At 37.3% G+C, this 14,944-nt stretch overlaps 1 protein-coding gene across 2 annotated transcripts in view; it reads left to right on the top strand.

The window, feature by feature from the left end:
• Window positions 1–14,944, top strand: part of LOC126380558 (protein trachealess) — a 142,368-nt gene that overhangs the window by 110,444 nt on the left and 16,980 nt on the right. For both annotated transcript variants that reach the window (XM_050030050.1, XM_050030051.1), the window contains one exon: window positions 4,903–5,141. In XM_050030050.1, the coding sequence (XP_049886007.1) occupies window positions 4,903–5,141 (239 nt within the window). The remainder of the gene's footprint in view (window positions 1–4,902; window positions 5,142–14,944) is intronic.

Below are 14,944 nucleotides of genomic sequence, written 5' to 3'. Positions count from 1 at the left end.
TAAAAGTTTCGGATAATATCGGATAGTGGCGGAACTTAATTGAGACACGTAATGACAAGTTGTTTTGATCGGCTGGTCGCTGCCAGTGCCGACACACAAGCCGCGCGCATTGTTTGTTTTCCTTCTTTTGTCGTCATAACATTATAACTTGTCGTTATAACTTTTGTCATTAAATAAATAAAACCACTTTATTACCTATTTGTATTTTACTTTTGAAATTCCTTAAAAAATAATATCCGTAACCGAAATTATCCGAAACTAACGGATAATCCGAAATGATTTATTATCCGTATCCGTATCCGGTATAATAATCATTCTTAAATTCGTATCCAATCCGTATCCGAAATTTCATATCCATAACATCCCTGGTATACAAATATGTTGTGGTATTAAGAAATTTAACAAGAATTACCTACCTATTAGTTTCACACCTTTAACTATCCCTTTAAAAATCATTACTCTGATCTCCAATAAAAGCATTTAACCACAACAATAAAAGTAATGTTTGGATTGGTGCCTATTCAGGCAGAAAATACTTAAAATTTCCCATGTGTATAAAGGAGCTACAACAGAAAGATGAGGGGTTAACAGGGAAGGTGTGACCTTTAACCCTGCAGCGATTGACAATCAAACTAGCAGTGCTGAATGGGTTCTATTGATTGTTTTGTGCCAAATCTCGCTACCTGTGACTAATCTGTCGCCAAATGTATTGAATGTCTCGCTAAGTGCCCCAACTTGGCAGATGGCAATATCGAGTCATTTGGCAACAAGGGAACGGTGTCTAAACACGCATTTTTTCCTCAACAAACACTAATAAGGAATCGCCATGTATTTCAATGATTATCTTCCTTATTTGACGGGTAGATGACTCGCGTACTAATGACGATGACTAGACCTGTCGGTTTCGGTAAAAGCGGCTAGATACGCGCAGGTATTGTAGTCAATCTGCGATCTGAAAGTACGGAAGCCGTAGCAGGCAACTTGCGGGCACCTCGTCTCTCATACCAATTAGAATGACTCCTGCCAGTCTAGCTCTGAGTTCATCACTATTTTTATCGACTAGCGGTAAATACAGAATATTTAGTATGCTGGAACAATAATACTACCTTTTATGTTTATATTGTTTCGTTAATGAAACGCTACCCAATGATTAATACGATTCAACACTCTTACATAAACTGTCATCTCCAACAGTCATAATCATAAGTAGAGAGACGTATTTCTGATTCCCAGGGGCCAGCTAATTTTTCTACCCAGGCACAACTCAATTTGTCCCGGACACATTAACCGTAACTACTGCGACACGGTTGCGTACTGGCCAGCTTTTTACGACCGGGCCCGGGTTCGATTCCGTCGCATTTTTTTCCTTCAGTTTCTTCTATTTCAATTTGCAAGAAAATTCTTTTCGTAAGGTTGGTGTAGGTTAACTTCACTATCTGTTTTCTGGGCGATAGGGTCGAGGTTTGTGAAGCCGAATTCATAAGTTAGGATTTCTTACTTCTGAAGCGTACCAATCATCACTGACCAGTTCTTTTCGGAGGCGAAATGTAAAATAGGGCTCAAGAACGTAGGGTTTAAGGTTTGTTTTTGTGCAGTGGGACGTTAAGAGAGTTTTGTCTGGGGGTCATCGCGTTAGTAGCATATTGTGGGTTCGATTCCCAGGTGTACGGGGCGTCGAGACACGTACGTGCACACTTAAAGACAGCCACTTCTAAAATGAAGGGAGGTCCGTCATAAAAATTGGACAGGACAAAAAGTACTGGAGTTGACATTTGTTTTTCAAAATAAATATAAAATAATATTGTAATTGACCTACCTTGTGACGTGTAGAAATGGTGACTGTTATTAAAATTGATATTAAATAATTTCAAAGTACTTAATTTCAATTTCTACCCATATTTCAAAGCAATACTTACAATTCTCATAAAACCACAATAATGTTTGTTTTTCATAGAAAATCAGAAAATAAAACATATTGGTTGGTGCTCCGTCAATAGAAGGCTTTTCCAGATTTTCTTTTTGTAAGCTATCCCATTTGTTGAGAACAGGGGAGTACTTATCCATTTAGCTGTGAAAGTCCGGAATGCCTCATAAAAACCATTAGACTGCACAGACAGGAGTGGAAAACGGAATCTCAGTTTCAATTCTGAAAGGCAATAGACGCTTTCGTATTTTAAGACCCGATTATTTTGGGAAAAAGAAACCCAGTCATGGAATGGAATTTTCCGAAAGAGATTTTTAAGGAAAATGTAAGTAAAAACAAGTAAAATTATTATATACCTACATTTACTTGTTTAGAAGAGACAATGTTAACATTGAAGTGGAGGCATACTATGTTGCTTCGCACGGCAGTCAATAGTAACCTAGGTACTCCTTCTGACAAGAGGCCTGTGCCTATGGGTGGAACCAGGGCGCGGGGGGGGGGGGGGGGGGGGATGTCTCATGGGGATCATGTTGCGATGGATGTACCTCTGACTACTCCAATTGGGATAGTCGTGAGCTTACCTTATGTAATCTGTTTACAATTTGTATAAACTTATTGCTTATTCTTCTGAGAAATAATTCAACGCGGAAAAGTAACGGTATGAGAGGAAATTAAGTATGGATCCATAAAGACTCATAATAAATTATTGTTGACCTTACACAAAGAGGTGACTATGACCTAATCTTCCACAGTTAGGTGGTACCCACATGTATATTACCGCGAGGATGAAGGTTTATAAACGTGAATGATATTAGTGGCGCTATTATGCCAGTTTGTGTTAAAGTAGAAAGGTAGGTAGGTACAAAATTTCATATAACATAACATAAACAGCCTATATACGTCCCACTGCTGGGCACAGGCCTCCCCTCAATCAACCGGATGGGGTATGGAGCATACTCCACCACGCTGCTCCAATGCGGGTTGGTGGAGGTGTTTTTACGGCTAATAGCCGGGACCAACGGCTTAACGTGCCCTCCGAAGCATGGAATCATCTTACTTTTTCGGACAATCAGGTGATTCAAGCCTGAAAAGTCCTTACCAAACAAAGGACAGTCTCACAAAGTGATTTCGACAATGTCCCCATCGGGAATCGAACCCGGACCTTCAGATCGTGAGCCTAACGCTCTAACCACTAGACCACGGAGGCTGTTACAAAATTTCACACCCCAATACTCCCATTTGACCTTGTAGGTAAGGGTGTATCAAATCATCTTACCGTGTGAGTTGTGAGGTGGAATACCAACCTCATCAACCCTGGGGTCAGGGATATTACTGAGCCGCCTCTCTCATGGCTCATGTAACGACTACATACTTACATCAATAAGTAGTAACCAGAACCGACGTTTTAACGTGCTTTCCGAAGCACGGAAATCAAGTCATAAAAACGTCTATCACGTCAGACACGACTACAGAAATTAATATGTCAATTATGCTATTTAGTTAAAGCAGATTTAACATATAATCTAAAAATAACAATTTTATTTATATTTGCCAAAACATTGCAATCTGTAATAGCCAGGGGCACTCAACCCTCGGAAACTGTAAAGTTATTTTAAACAATGTAATGCGTCCCTCACATTGGCCCGGCCAAGCTGACCAACGGACCCTTGGAACACATTAAATCAAGTTCAATGCGATTGTTGTTCTATACTTTAACTGTTACGCACGTTTATCGGAAAATACCATCTTTAGAAAGGGTTTGTTTAGATTTTCTTTTTTAAGAGTTATTAGTCCCTGAGCTGCAGTTATGTTGTGATAAGGGTTAAGTTGTTTTCGATTTGAAGTAGGTACGCTATTTTAAAGTTAAGATAAGAATTTTACGATGTTTATAAGATTAAAATGTATAAATTCGATATTCATTTTAAATAGGTAGGTAATTACTTGCACACTAACGAACTACTCACTAGCGTTAGTAAATATCAGTACATTTCAAGATGAGTAACATTTCAAAGTGCACTAATTTTCAATTTCGTACTGAAATATCTACTAAAAGATTTGTGGGCAGTAAACGTTGTAAGTCAGCTACGAAACCCAAGACGACATGACAAGATTAGCCGTATAAACAAAAGAAGACGTTGGTTCAATTTTCAAATGACCTTACTCAGGTGTCAATAAACCGTGGTCTCCGGGGAGTGAAGACGTAATCGCGCACGATCGTAAACCAGACCCATCAGGGGATCGCTTACGGTGCACCTTGTAGGTGTTGGGTTTAGCACCCCTGGCCATAAACTTTCAGCTGATGTGTTCGTTGTTAACGGAAAGAGTTTCATTAGGTACTGGCTCCCGGACGACTACTTAGACCGCTACTTAGCTTTACTACTGTCTACACGGACACGGGGACAAGATATAAAGCCGGTACAAACTTAACCAAATCACTCTTTTAGAACTACACCATAACACGTCAACAGTTAACGAAAATTATCATATTTTAAACTACGACTCGAAGTGAAACAACATCCCGACGGTTGCAACTAAAATTACTTTAAACCCAAGTTAAACCAATCTCCTCTTTGTGGATGTCATAAAATGTAAATTTACCTTTTAGTCCATTTTAAATGTAAATGCCATATGTCGGAGTAATAAAACACTGAGCTCATTAGTAACCCCGCCCTTGGGTGTGGCGTGGGAGTGGCCCCACGAATACTCCCACCTTGGAAAAGATGAGACCATTTTTAAAGAATATTTTTGCGGAATAAATTAATACGAATGTTGTCAAAATAAGGATAATTTTGGTAGTTGTAATAAAACGTTGGCACAGTCTTCGAGTAGATACTTATCGAACATGTTCACGTACCTAACTACGAGTACCTAATATCCTAATTTTGACAATAAAAACGAACAATAATGTTCTATTTATAAATAGTCCTTTAAATAAAAAAATAATGAACTTTAAAAATAATATTGTAATTTCTTTGCAGCATTCTCGAGCTCCGAAAGGAGAAGAGTCGAGACGCGGCTCGCTCCAGACGAGGCAAGGAGAACTATGAGTTCTACGAGCTGGCGAAGATGCTGCCGCTGCCTGCAGCCATCACCAGCCAGCTGGACAAGGCGTCCATCATAAGGCTGACCATTAGCTACCTCAAACTCCGGGACTTCTCCGGGCACGGCGACCCGCCATGGAGCCGCGACCCACCGCCCACCAGCAAAGCGTTGAAAGGTTTGTATGTTTACTAACTTATAAAGCTATAACATCCCAAACGCGATTAATATTTAAATCACGAATTCAAACTCAAATTCAAAAATATCTTTATTCAGTAGGTAACATAGTTACACTTTCAATTTTTACATAACGAACGTCTCATCCGCCTAAAACTACTGCAGCTTCTCACAACCTGTATAGCCGGGGAAAAGAAGCTGCAAGAAAAACCTCGGCACAGGGCCCTAGACGTTCTTTAAAAAAATAAACTTAAAATATTTCTATACAATTGAGTAATTGAGCTGCCTAATATCAGTTCTCAGACAGTTAATCCCATGCATTCATATCTTCTAAATAATCACTAACTTTATAATAACCTTTATTGTAAAGTTTTTGTTTTTGTTTAACTACTGTCTTAAAACAGTTGAAAGGCAAATTCTGAATGTCAATGGGAATCTTATTGTAAAAACGTATACATTGCCCCTTAAAAGATTTAGTGATCTTATGTAATCGACTGACTTGTAAAGCAAGTTTATTTTTATTACGGGTATTAACAATGTGCCGATCGCTATTTTTTGCAAATAATCCTATATGTTTTTTTACATATACATATTAAATTTTCAAAGATATCTTGTGATGCCAAAGTTAAAATACTAATTTCTTTAACGATGATGTTACTAACACAGACATAGGTGACATATACATAACATAGTTTAAACATAGCTGGAGAGGAGTGGTGGTATATACTATACACCTCTGCCTACCCTTTCGAGGACAAAGGTGTGATGCCATGTGATATTTAAGAGCAAAGAGAGATGGTAAATACAGAAAATATCAAAGATGCTAAAAGCAAATAAATCCTATACCTAATAAGTATCTCTCTCTCTATTTAAGAGCTGCGCTCTTGTCGGTGGAGTAATCGCCATTCCTCTCTTCTTCCCGCCAAAACCTTCACCTCCCGATACGACACGACCTGCACCTTCTCTTTTATTTGTTTCATAAATGTTATCCTAGGTCTACCCCCTTCCTCTCTTCCCTTCAATTTTTCCTTCTATAATGTTCGTTATAAATGAATCGTGTCGTACCTAATAAGTATATTATTTTTATATCGTCTGGACTGTAATATAGAAGATCAGTAATTAAATTACAAAAAAATGACACGTAGAGCAGATGAAGGATAATAGGATTACGAAAGCAGTATATAAAACGAAATTGGTGGTACGGCTGGCAGAAGAAGACCTAGGACGAACATTGACCATATGGGTGATTATTATATGACCTTAGGAAATTAATGTGGTGGAAGCAAGAGAAGAATGTCAGGATAGAAGCAAATTGAATTCCATAGTCTCTGCTTACCACGGTGTGAAATAGGCGTGAGTTTATGTATGTATGTAATTAAAGCATAGAAAAGCTTACAGAGAACACTTACATACTGTAAATCAATTAATTAATTAGGTAAACAGGTTGTTACTTCCTACGTAATCTTCAATTCGTCATGCATTGAAAGAAGAATGGTCACGTGTGCGACCCACAACAAAGGACACACAAGTAAGCAATTTACCAAGAGAATTTGCTAAAGCCAAACATTGCCCATCCCCTAAACTATGCAAAATGAGTGAGTAGGTTTAAAATAACTGAAGAGGGTTGACAAATCTGATTTGCCTTCGTCAAGTCATTGTCGGTGATAACCGTGTTACCGCACCCTCGTACAGACGGTAAAACAAAATGATTCTATAATATTTAGTGAGTACCGTCGACATCTGACGGCGGAGTAGTCGAGTTGTCAGTTGGTTGGGATATTACTAGCCACTTAAGGATGAATTTTGACTAAGAATGATAGATCATTATAATTTGGCAATTACTTAGATTTAACCTGAGAATGCATTAGACATTCGTGTGAGAACAACATTTGGTGTCTTAAAGGTATTTTTGTAAGGCAGTAATAATGAAATCAATAAGCAGAGCAGTACGCTAAAAGCATTAAAACAAAATCGTTTTTGATTAGTTGTTTTTACGTAGATAGGTATTCTTGTAATTCAAATAGAAAAATGATGTTTTTATTTAACCAGCTGTTTAAGGTATTTTAATTTGAGACACAGCAGATGTTTTTAATGTGAACAAAAAACAGCAAGTACAAAATCTTAGGGTAAATCACAAACACAAGCAAGCGAGGCGTGCGCGCAAATAAATGCGCTCTGGGGACTCTGGATTCACCGCAATACGTCAAATAAATACTACCTACTTGTACGGTTTGGTAAAAAAACAAACGTTTGTTTTAACGAGTCAACATAGTGCATGTGCTGGATTCGAGCTTGATTGGATGTGGAGTTCGTATAGAGAAGAGCTTTAAATTTGTAAGAAAAAATAGAATAAACAAACTATTTCTGCCACTCACTTTTTTGTTGCCCATCGCGATGATAGACAACTTAAATCTATTGGTAGTAAAATTTACAATTCTCGATTTGTTTTCATAAAAGAAATAGACAGGAATGGAAATTTATTATATTGGTCAGTCACTGAAACGTGCCTTATTTAAAAACAATGTTATATTTCTACATATTCGTTTACCTTTAACAATGCGCTTTTTAACCCACGCAGTGGTCCTAAATTCGTAACAAGTGTACCAATAAAACGCCCTACGATAAATCCAATTTTGGCCCCTAATGCGCTTAATGCGACCACGGGGCGAATCACTACGTATGCCACTGTCATTTTAACTCAATTTTCAAACAGGCTTTCCTTCCCACCTATAGATATATTCAAATAAAAATATTCGACAATAAAACACAAGTGTTTAGGGGTGTCAAAATTGTCTCTAAAAATGTTTCGGGGGTTAAATTTTGGAGTTTCGAATGTACTCACGTAAGCAATAAAGATTTAGAAGGGAGAAGAAGAATTTTGGAAAATATACTTCAACGTATCGTAAAAATTGCCTTCGCGAGTTTGATACGTGCGTCACATAAAGAAAGATTAGCATACCTTGCGCTGCGGATCGTTTATCGATACGTTTCAAAAATGCTACTTCTTCCTTTTCGCCAACTATATTCATTTTACAAGGCGACAACAATTTACAAGGATGAATTAAGCTGATAACTAAAATAAATTCAATAGAAAACCACACAGTATAACCTAATATAATTATTTATGAATGCATCTGTCAACATCTAAATTGTAAGAGACACCGCACCATATTTAAAAATCTTAATTAATTCGGTGGGGCCGGACCCCCGGTGTAACAATACTCCGCGAATTAGGCCAAAATTTTTAATCTAATCAATTAACAATCAGTGCAAGCGATATACCGCTTGTTAGTACTGCTTATTTGGTGTACGTGACTTGGTTGGTATATTCAAATCGTACCGGGGTTCGTTTGACGATTTCGCCGAGCCCGATTAATTGGCGCGCGCCACTGTGCGTCTTGCGCCTGTTTAAATTAGGTTACGTACTATATACAAGAGATGTTACTCTTGTTAACCATTTTATTGCAAACGTAAATGTTTCGTTAAGCCCACTTAGCGTTCCATTGCGATGCAAAATAGTGTTCCAATTAGGACCTGTCGCTGCTAAAATGAGGAAGTGATCAGTCAACCGTTGATCTAATAAAGCCATAAATTATGTGTGGTGGAATTCATTTACATAATATTTTTCATCCTTTGTAAATGTTCAGATAATAAAATGAAAATATCCGTCCGTGTGTTTAAATATTAAATAATATTCGTGACTGCCTACCTTATTAAGTATATATATCTTATTATTAAGTATATTTATGTAAAAATTGAAAGTGTAACTATGTTCCCCAATGAGTAAAGATATTTTTGAGTGATAACAGTGTCAGTATCTACCATAGTTATACATATCGTTATTAAGTAGGTATTTTTAGAATTAGAAGAGCTATGGTGTGTCTTAACCTCTCATATGCCGAGATACCAGACACAATAGATTTTACATTGTGTCTGGTCGAGATCCGCGTTCCGGCATTTAAGGGGTTAAGGCACAAAGCACAAGGCACAGGCCTAAACTAATGATTGTCTGTTTTCGAATTCATGTTTGGATCATAAATGATTATCACGTGCTCAGCGGTGAAAGAAAATATCGTGAAGAAACCCACATCTCCGAGAAATGCATTTTCCGAGGTATGTGACCTAACTTGTATAGGGCTGGTTTTCCCTTCACGGGTTGGAACGTTACACAGGCAGTCGCTTCTGTAAAAAACCGGACCTGTCAAATCATCAGGTTAGGTAAGCGGACCCTGTGAGAAACGGGATAATGCTAGGGGGATGTTGATGTTGTGTCTGAACGCGGGAAAGTAGAGTCTGGCTAATCGTCTCATTATAGCATCCTTCATACAAAATCAAAAACAAATCCAAACGTCGCCTGGGGCAAGCGCTAGCTCTCTACTTATACACTGGACATCGTACATAATCAAGTATATTTACATGCAAGTCATCAGATGCGAAATTAACGCAGCCTATGTATGTTACCGTATAATGCGAGTTAATGAAATGATAGACATCTACGGTGGCTGACAACCAGACTGACAACTTGACAAATTGCAACTAGATTAACTATCAGAAGGGAGCTACACTAAAATAGCGAGGATAAGGGAGCTACACTAAAAAGGTCAGCTTTTTGCTTTTTATACCTCTACATACGTATATCCGAACAATTAAAATGACAATAGTATTTGATACACATAAATTGCGTATCGTATCGCCAAATAAACAAACGTACGACATACAGGCGAGGAAAACCTCCGCACACGCAATATTTCTCAATACTATAACAGGAGACAAGTCAGATAAATTCAACAAATTAACTTCGGGGTAAACACATGTTTCGTTCCCCATATTGCCGTTTGGTGGCGGCACGGTTGATTTATGGACACTAGGGCGCAAGATCTCGCGGTGAACACACCTATAAGATTTCAACCGGTTTTTTTTTTCTTAGAGGTGTTTTATGAGAACTTGCATTAGATTTATTTACTACGTATTACTAATCAGAATCAACTAGATAGGTATTAATATACAAGTAAATATCAAAAGCAATTAATGAAGTAAAGAAATTATGGCCATTAAAAGCTTTAGGTATCCATTTTTCGGTGTAGTGGAAAGGAAATAATTCAAACAGGGATGTAGTAACTATCAAAAATAATGAACTTAATATTACAAATATTGTTTACTCTGAAACCATATCTAGTAAGAAAGCAAACTTTCCTCTTGACCAGTCCAGACTTGAGTTATAATTCACGTTCCTTAATACAAGGCTACCGTAAATCATGCCACGGCACATCTGCCGGGCAAATAGAAAAATAACAATAAATAAAGGGAAATACGTCCCACGCGCCGCTACGACACGCGGGTTAACACGAAATATTGGAGAAAATGTGTTACGATACATTTTCATCCTGTTTTTATTTTCGCTATTCTCTTTAGGCCAGAACTAAGCATATCTGTCGTAAATTTTCTTATTTCCTTATTAAGATCACTATTTATGCCGTGTTTACAAACGAAGCGAGCCGAAGTGCATTTACTCTGGAATAAAATGCAAATTGGTACCTAAGCGTTAAACGTCAATTAAACCGGACGAGAGCATGTGAGGCCGCGGGAGACAATTTTCATATTTTATGGCTCAATCAGAGCATATTCACAGGTTGACCGTGATATTTATTAACAATATTTAATCCTACGTCATATGGGACGATTCATTCAAAAACTATCCTGCTAGCTCATTGTTTATTTGTCACCGGTTCTATAGTTACAGTACAATTGCTCGTAGATATTGGACATTAAACTGCATCCGAATTCCCCATCTTACAGCATCTTCGCACCCTAAGCTCTTTCTTTCCGGGAATTTCGTCTTGCTTCAATAAGCTAACCCTTCCGCTAATCCGGGCTATAATGAACTGCGCACGTGACCAGTACATATTAAATACACACCTAACATTTCCTTTGTCCCCTAATATCGCCGTAATGAGCCAAATCAATAGACCTGGCGTTATATGTATTAATTGATTACTACATTGTAAATCGAATAAGCGGGAACAATGCCAAGTGTAAAGCAAAACGAACTCATATTACAATTTAGGATTGTCCTTGAGACGATATGCATTCAGCAGTTTTGGCAAGTCAATTAATCGTTTGTTAATACTTTTGTTGCGTTTATGAAAAGTAATACAAATAAATATCGGAACATAAAGCGTTTATTTTCAATCTATAACTTAGTTGCCGAAACGTTATTTTTGTACATCGTCCCTTCAGCCGGTGCATCACAATCATCACCCTGTGCCATTCTATATTGACAGTACGTGTTCTGCATGGCGGATCGTTTTCCGGGATTTTGTAGCTATTTTTATTTGGTATCGATCGTTGTCGGGCGGCGGGTAGGCCCGACCCCGTGCGCAGTTTGAAGGGTTGTCTGGCCATGTAATTGGCTAGTTACAATTCATTATTATTTCGGTGCCGTGATTTTTTGGTATTTTTCACTTATTTTAACGGCCGTCGTTCTGCTTACGGGCATGAGGCTGTCTGTGATCAATGGACTAAACCATCGTATTAAAAGCGGTTCACGGTTCCACAACAATTTATTTTGTGTAAATTGAGTTATTGCTATTTGTCATATCGAGTTGATTGTAACTGTTTTATACCCTGTATTAGTAGAACAAACACAGGCAGACAGTATTTGCCTCTAAAGTTTTAAGTAATTTACACATGGTATCGATATCAGATAGATCGCGAGGGCCTTAAGATATTCTTAGAAAGTGCGGCTTGTTAAAAAGCACCGATCAATCGATAATCCTCAAGTGAAGAGGTCTAACCACAAAGGGCGGTAATTCTTCATTAGAGATCCCGAGTTCCGGTCAAGTGCTACCCCCAGGGGTTGGCAATCAACGCTTCTAACTTATATTATTTTTGAGGGTGCGAGGGCGTCCGCAGAAAAGTTTCGCTTTTAAAAACCCTTGAAGGATTACTGGTGAAGATTGAGCTATAAAAGTTGAAACGATAAATAATATTATACCTACTTCTCTTCCCCGATTGTTAGTTGGTCTGGTCATGAGATGCCTTTGAGTAACACAGTAATTTTTTTTTAGTAGCTTTAGTATGTTTACTTAATTCTGGAAACAAAGGTAGGTATGTATTTTCAAAACTCTCTCAAGAATTTTAGGACCTCTTTGTGTAAGAAATCCATAGAGTAACGTTTACCGTCCACAAAAGTGCAGACCCTCCATTACGCGTGAGTTTTATTTAATTTCGTCTTGTGAAAACATCACCCCTGGTAAATGTTAGCACTGGACACATGCCGAAATGGACAAATACCACAAATTATTGCTTCTTCTATCTTTATTGGCGATATTTTTGTTTTTATCGAGAATTTTATGGTTTTCAAAATAAAATAAAAAATATATTTTCGTTGTTCAGCTCTAGTAGTAGAGAGATTATTTACTTTTATAAAATAATATATATAAGTACGTAGGTAGGTACCTAATTGATAGACTTAGCTCCACCATCCCGCGGTGGAGCAGCGTGGTGGAGGGGGTATGGAGCATACTCCCATACCCCCTCGGGTTAATTGAGGGGAGGGGGACGTACATATAGTTATGTAATTTATAGAAATACTTACAAATATATTCATTGAAATTTCACGTGGTAAACATACCCAGTTACCTACCTACTTAAGACTTAAGTAAGGCTAAAATAAGATGAACGAGGTGACAAAAGGAATAATCAAAATAATTCTATACCTATTGATAAAAGCAAATCAGAAAGATTTTTCTAACATAGATGTTATTTTATATGGTTTTTACAAAGAGCGCAACTATTAATGGACGCAACACTTAGGGCGACTTATTAAATCAACCGCAAAAGTGGACGTTGCATTCTGTTCATTTGTCTTAGGGAAACTAATCATGTTACTGCCACTTGTTTAGCTATAGAAAAAGAAATGTATTGTGTATTTATTGCCTAAAACAATATACATAATTCTAATAAATGATAGATTTGTATCGTTTTTAAACAAGGAACAAGATTTAGAGTCAAAAAGTAAATAGCCGTGAAAATGTTTTAATATGTGAAATAACATTTAAGCTAAGAAAAATATTTTGTCGCGGTGAATCATTTATCAGCTTCAACGGCCTGTGGTCCTATGGTTGAGCGTTGGTCCCGATCTGGAGGTCCCGGATTCGAATCCCACTGGCGACATATGACAAAAATCATCTTGTGATCCCTAGTTTAGGACAGGTCCCTACTCCCTAGTTTAGGAGGATCCCTGGTTAGGACAAAATAGGTTGATCACCTAATTTTCCTAAAGTAAGATGATCCGTGCTTCGGAGTGCACGTTAAGCCGTTGGTCCCGGTTACTACTTACTGGTGTAACCGTGACACCAGGGTTGCTGAGGTAATCTAACCCACACGTTAGAAGAAGATTTAGTAGGCAACCCGAGAAATACATTAGTACTTATAGTTGGATAGATATTTCTGCAGCACAATAATAAAAACATCAACGATTAATACCACACTTTATTAAGTTCTGGTAACGCCTCAACAAATTACACCCATAATGACGACAATATCTGACTTAAGGGTAATGCCACACCGCCACCAGAATGTAATGAGAAAATTATACCAAGTCTTAGCGGCCTTAATAAAAATTTGTTCGACCATCTAGGGGCTGATGGAGTAAAATAAATGGTTTTATGTAGCTACAGCTACCTACACTTATCAGTACCTACTTTAGAGAAAAGCATATTTTTATTAAATGTAGAATTTATTAGCAGATATTCAAAAACATTTGCAGGTCTATGATTTATCTCTTCCGCTTCCTATTTTTACACATGTGGGTAAAATTTATTTGAAGCCTTTTTTACTTATTGTTATTGTTCACAACACTTATAAATGCATTCGGTAGGCATTTCAAACATTTTCCTTACTAAAGATATTTAGAAGCAGAATAAAAAAAATACGAACTACAAAACTTATTAAGTTAGTAAGCTGCTCAATCATACCACGACATTTTTTATCTGCCTCGCAAAAACCGACAAAAGATATTTCTTCAAGTACTTTACTTTTCACACGGATAGAATTACTAAAAAAAAGTCACATGGCCACAGATTTAGGCCACAAACCATATTTAACCTGCCAGATGCCGCGATACTACCAAGCGTGTTCTTTATTACGATTTAATTCAACAAAACAGAGAGAATCCACCTTTGATATGCCGACTTGCAGTCTTTGTAGTTGAACCACACTTCTACTACTGAAATATACAAGTGAATAACTGTATTTATCTGTAGGTATATTCGATAATGTACCTAGAACTACTAATGTTAGTTGAGTGAATATCAATTTTTATCGTAATTGAGTGCCATAGAGATGGCATGCGAAATCCTTTTCTATGAGAGTATTTATCTGAGTAATGTGAAAAATCATGGTCAACACAATAACGAATCAATGAATATACCTTATAGTATATAAGTCACGTGTGTTAGTAGACTAAATTCTGTATGGTTATGGTTACACAGAAGATATTTTAATTATATTATTATTGATGAACTAAGAAATTGATGGTGTCTCTAGCTTTGAACGTAGCGCACTCGTGGACTTTTATTTTGTGAAGTAAATATACGATGCCTTGTTATGACAAACTTTATTAAATTTATCATACAGAATGGTTTGGATTTGTTTATATATGTAGTTGTAACGTTTTGACTCGTGTATAATCTTTCGGTAGCTTTACTTTGAAACATTGTAAATTATATTCGCTATTTAGTCTATCGAAATCAATCGCTATTTGGTGGACTTTTAAATTTTTGTAAAATTTCACGTGTTTAC

This window comes from Pectinophora gossypiella, chromosome Z (assembly GCF_024362695.1).
Source record: "Pectinophora gossypiella chromosome Z, ilPecGoss1.1, whole genome shotgun sequence".
Classification (NCBI taxonomy): domain Eukaryota; kingdom Metazoa; phylum Arthropoda; class Insecta; order Lepidoptera; family Gelechiidae; genus Pectinophora; species Pectinophora gossypiella.
The sequence above is the reverse complement of the archived record's forward strand: the minus strand, read 5'-3'. Positions and strand labels throughout refer to the sequence as shown.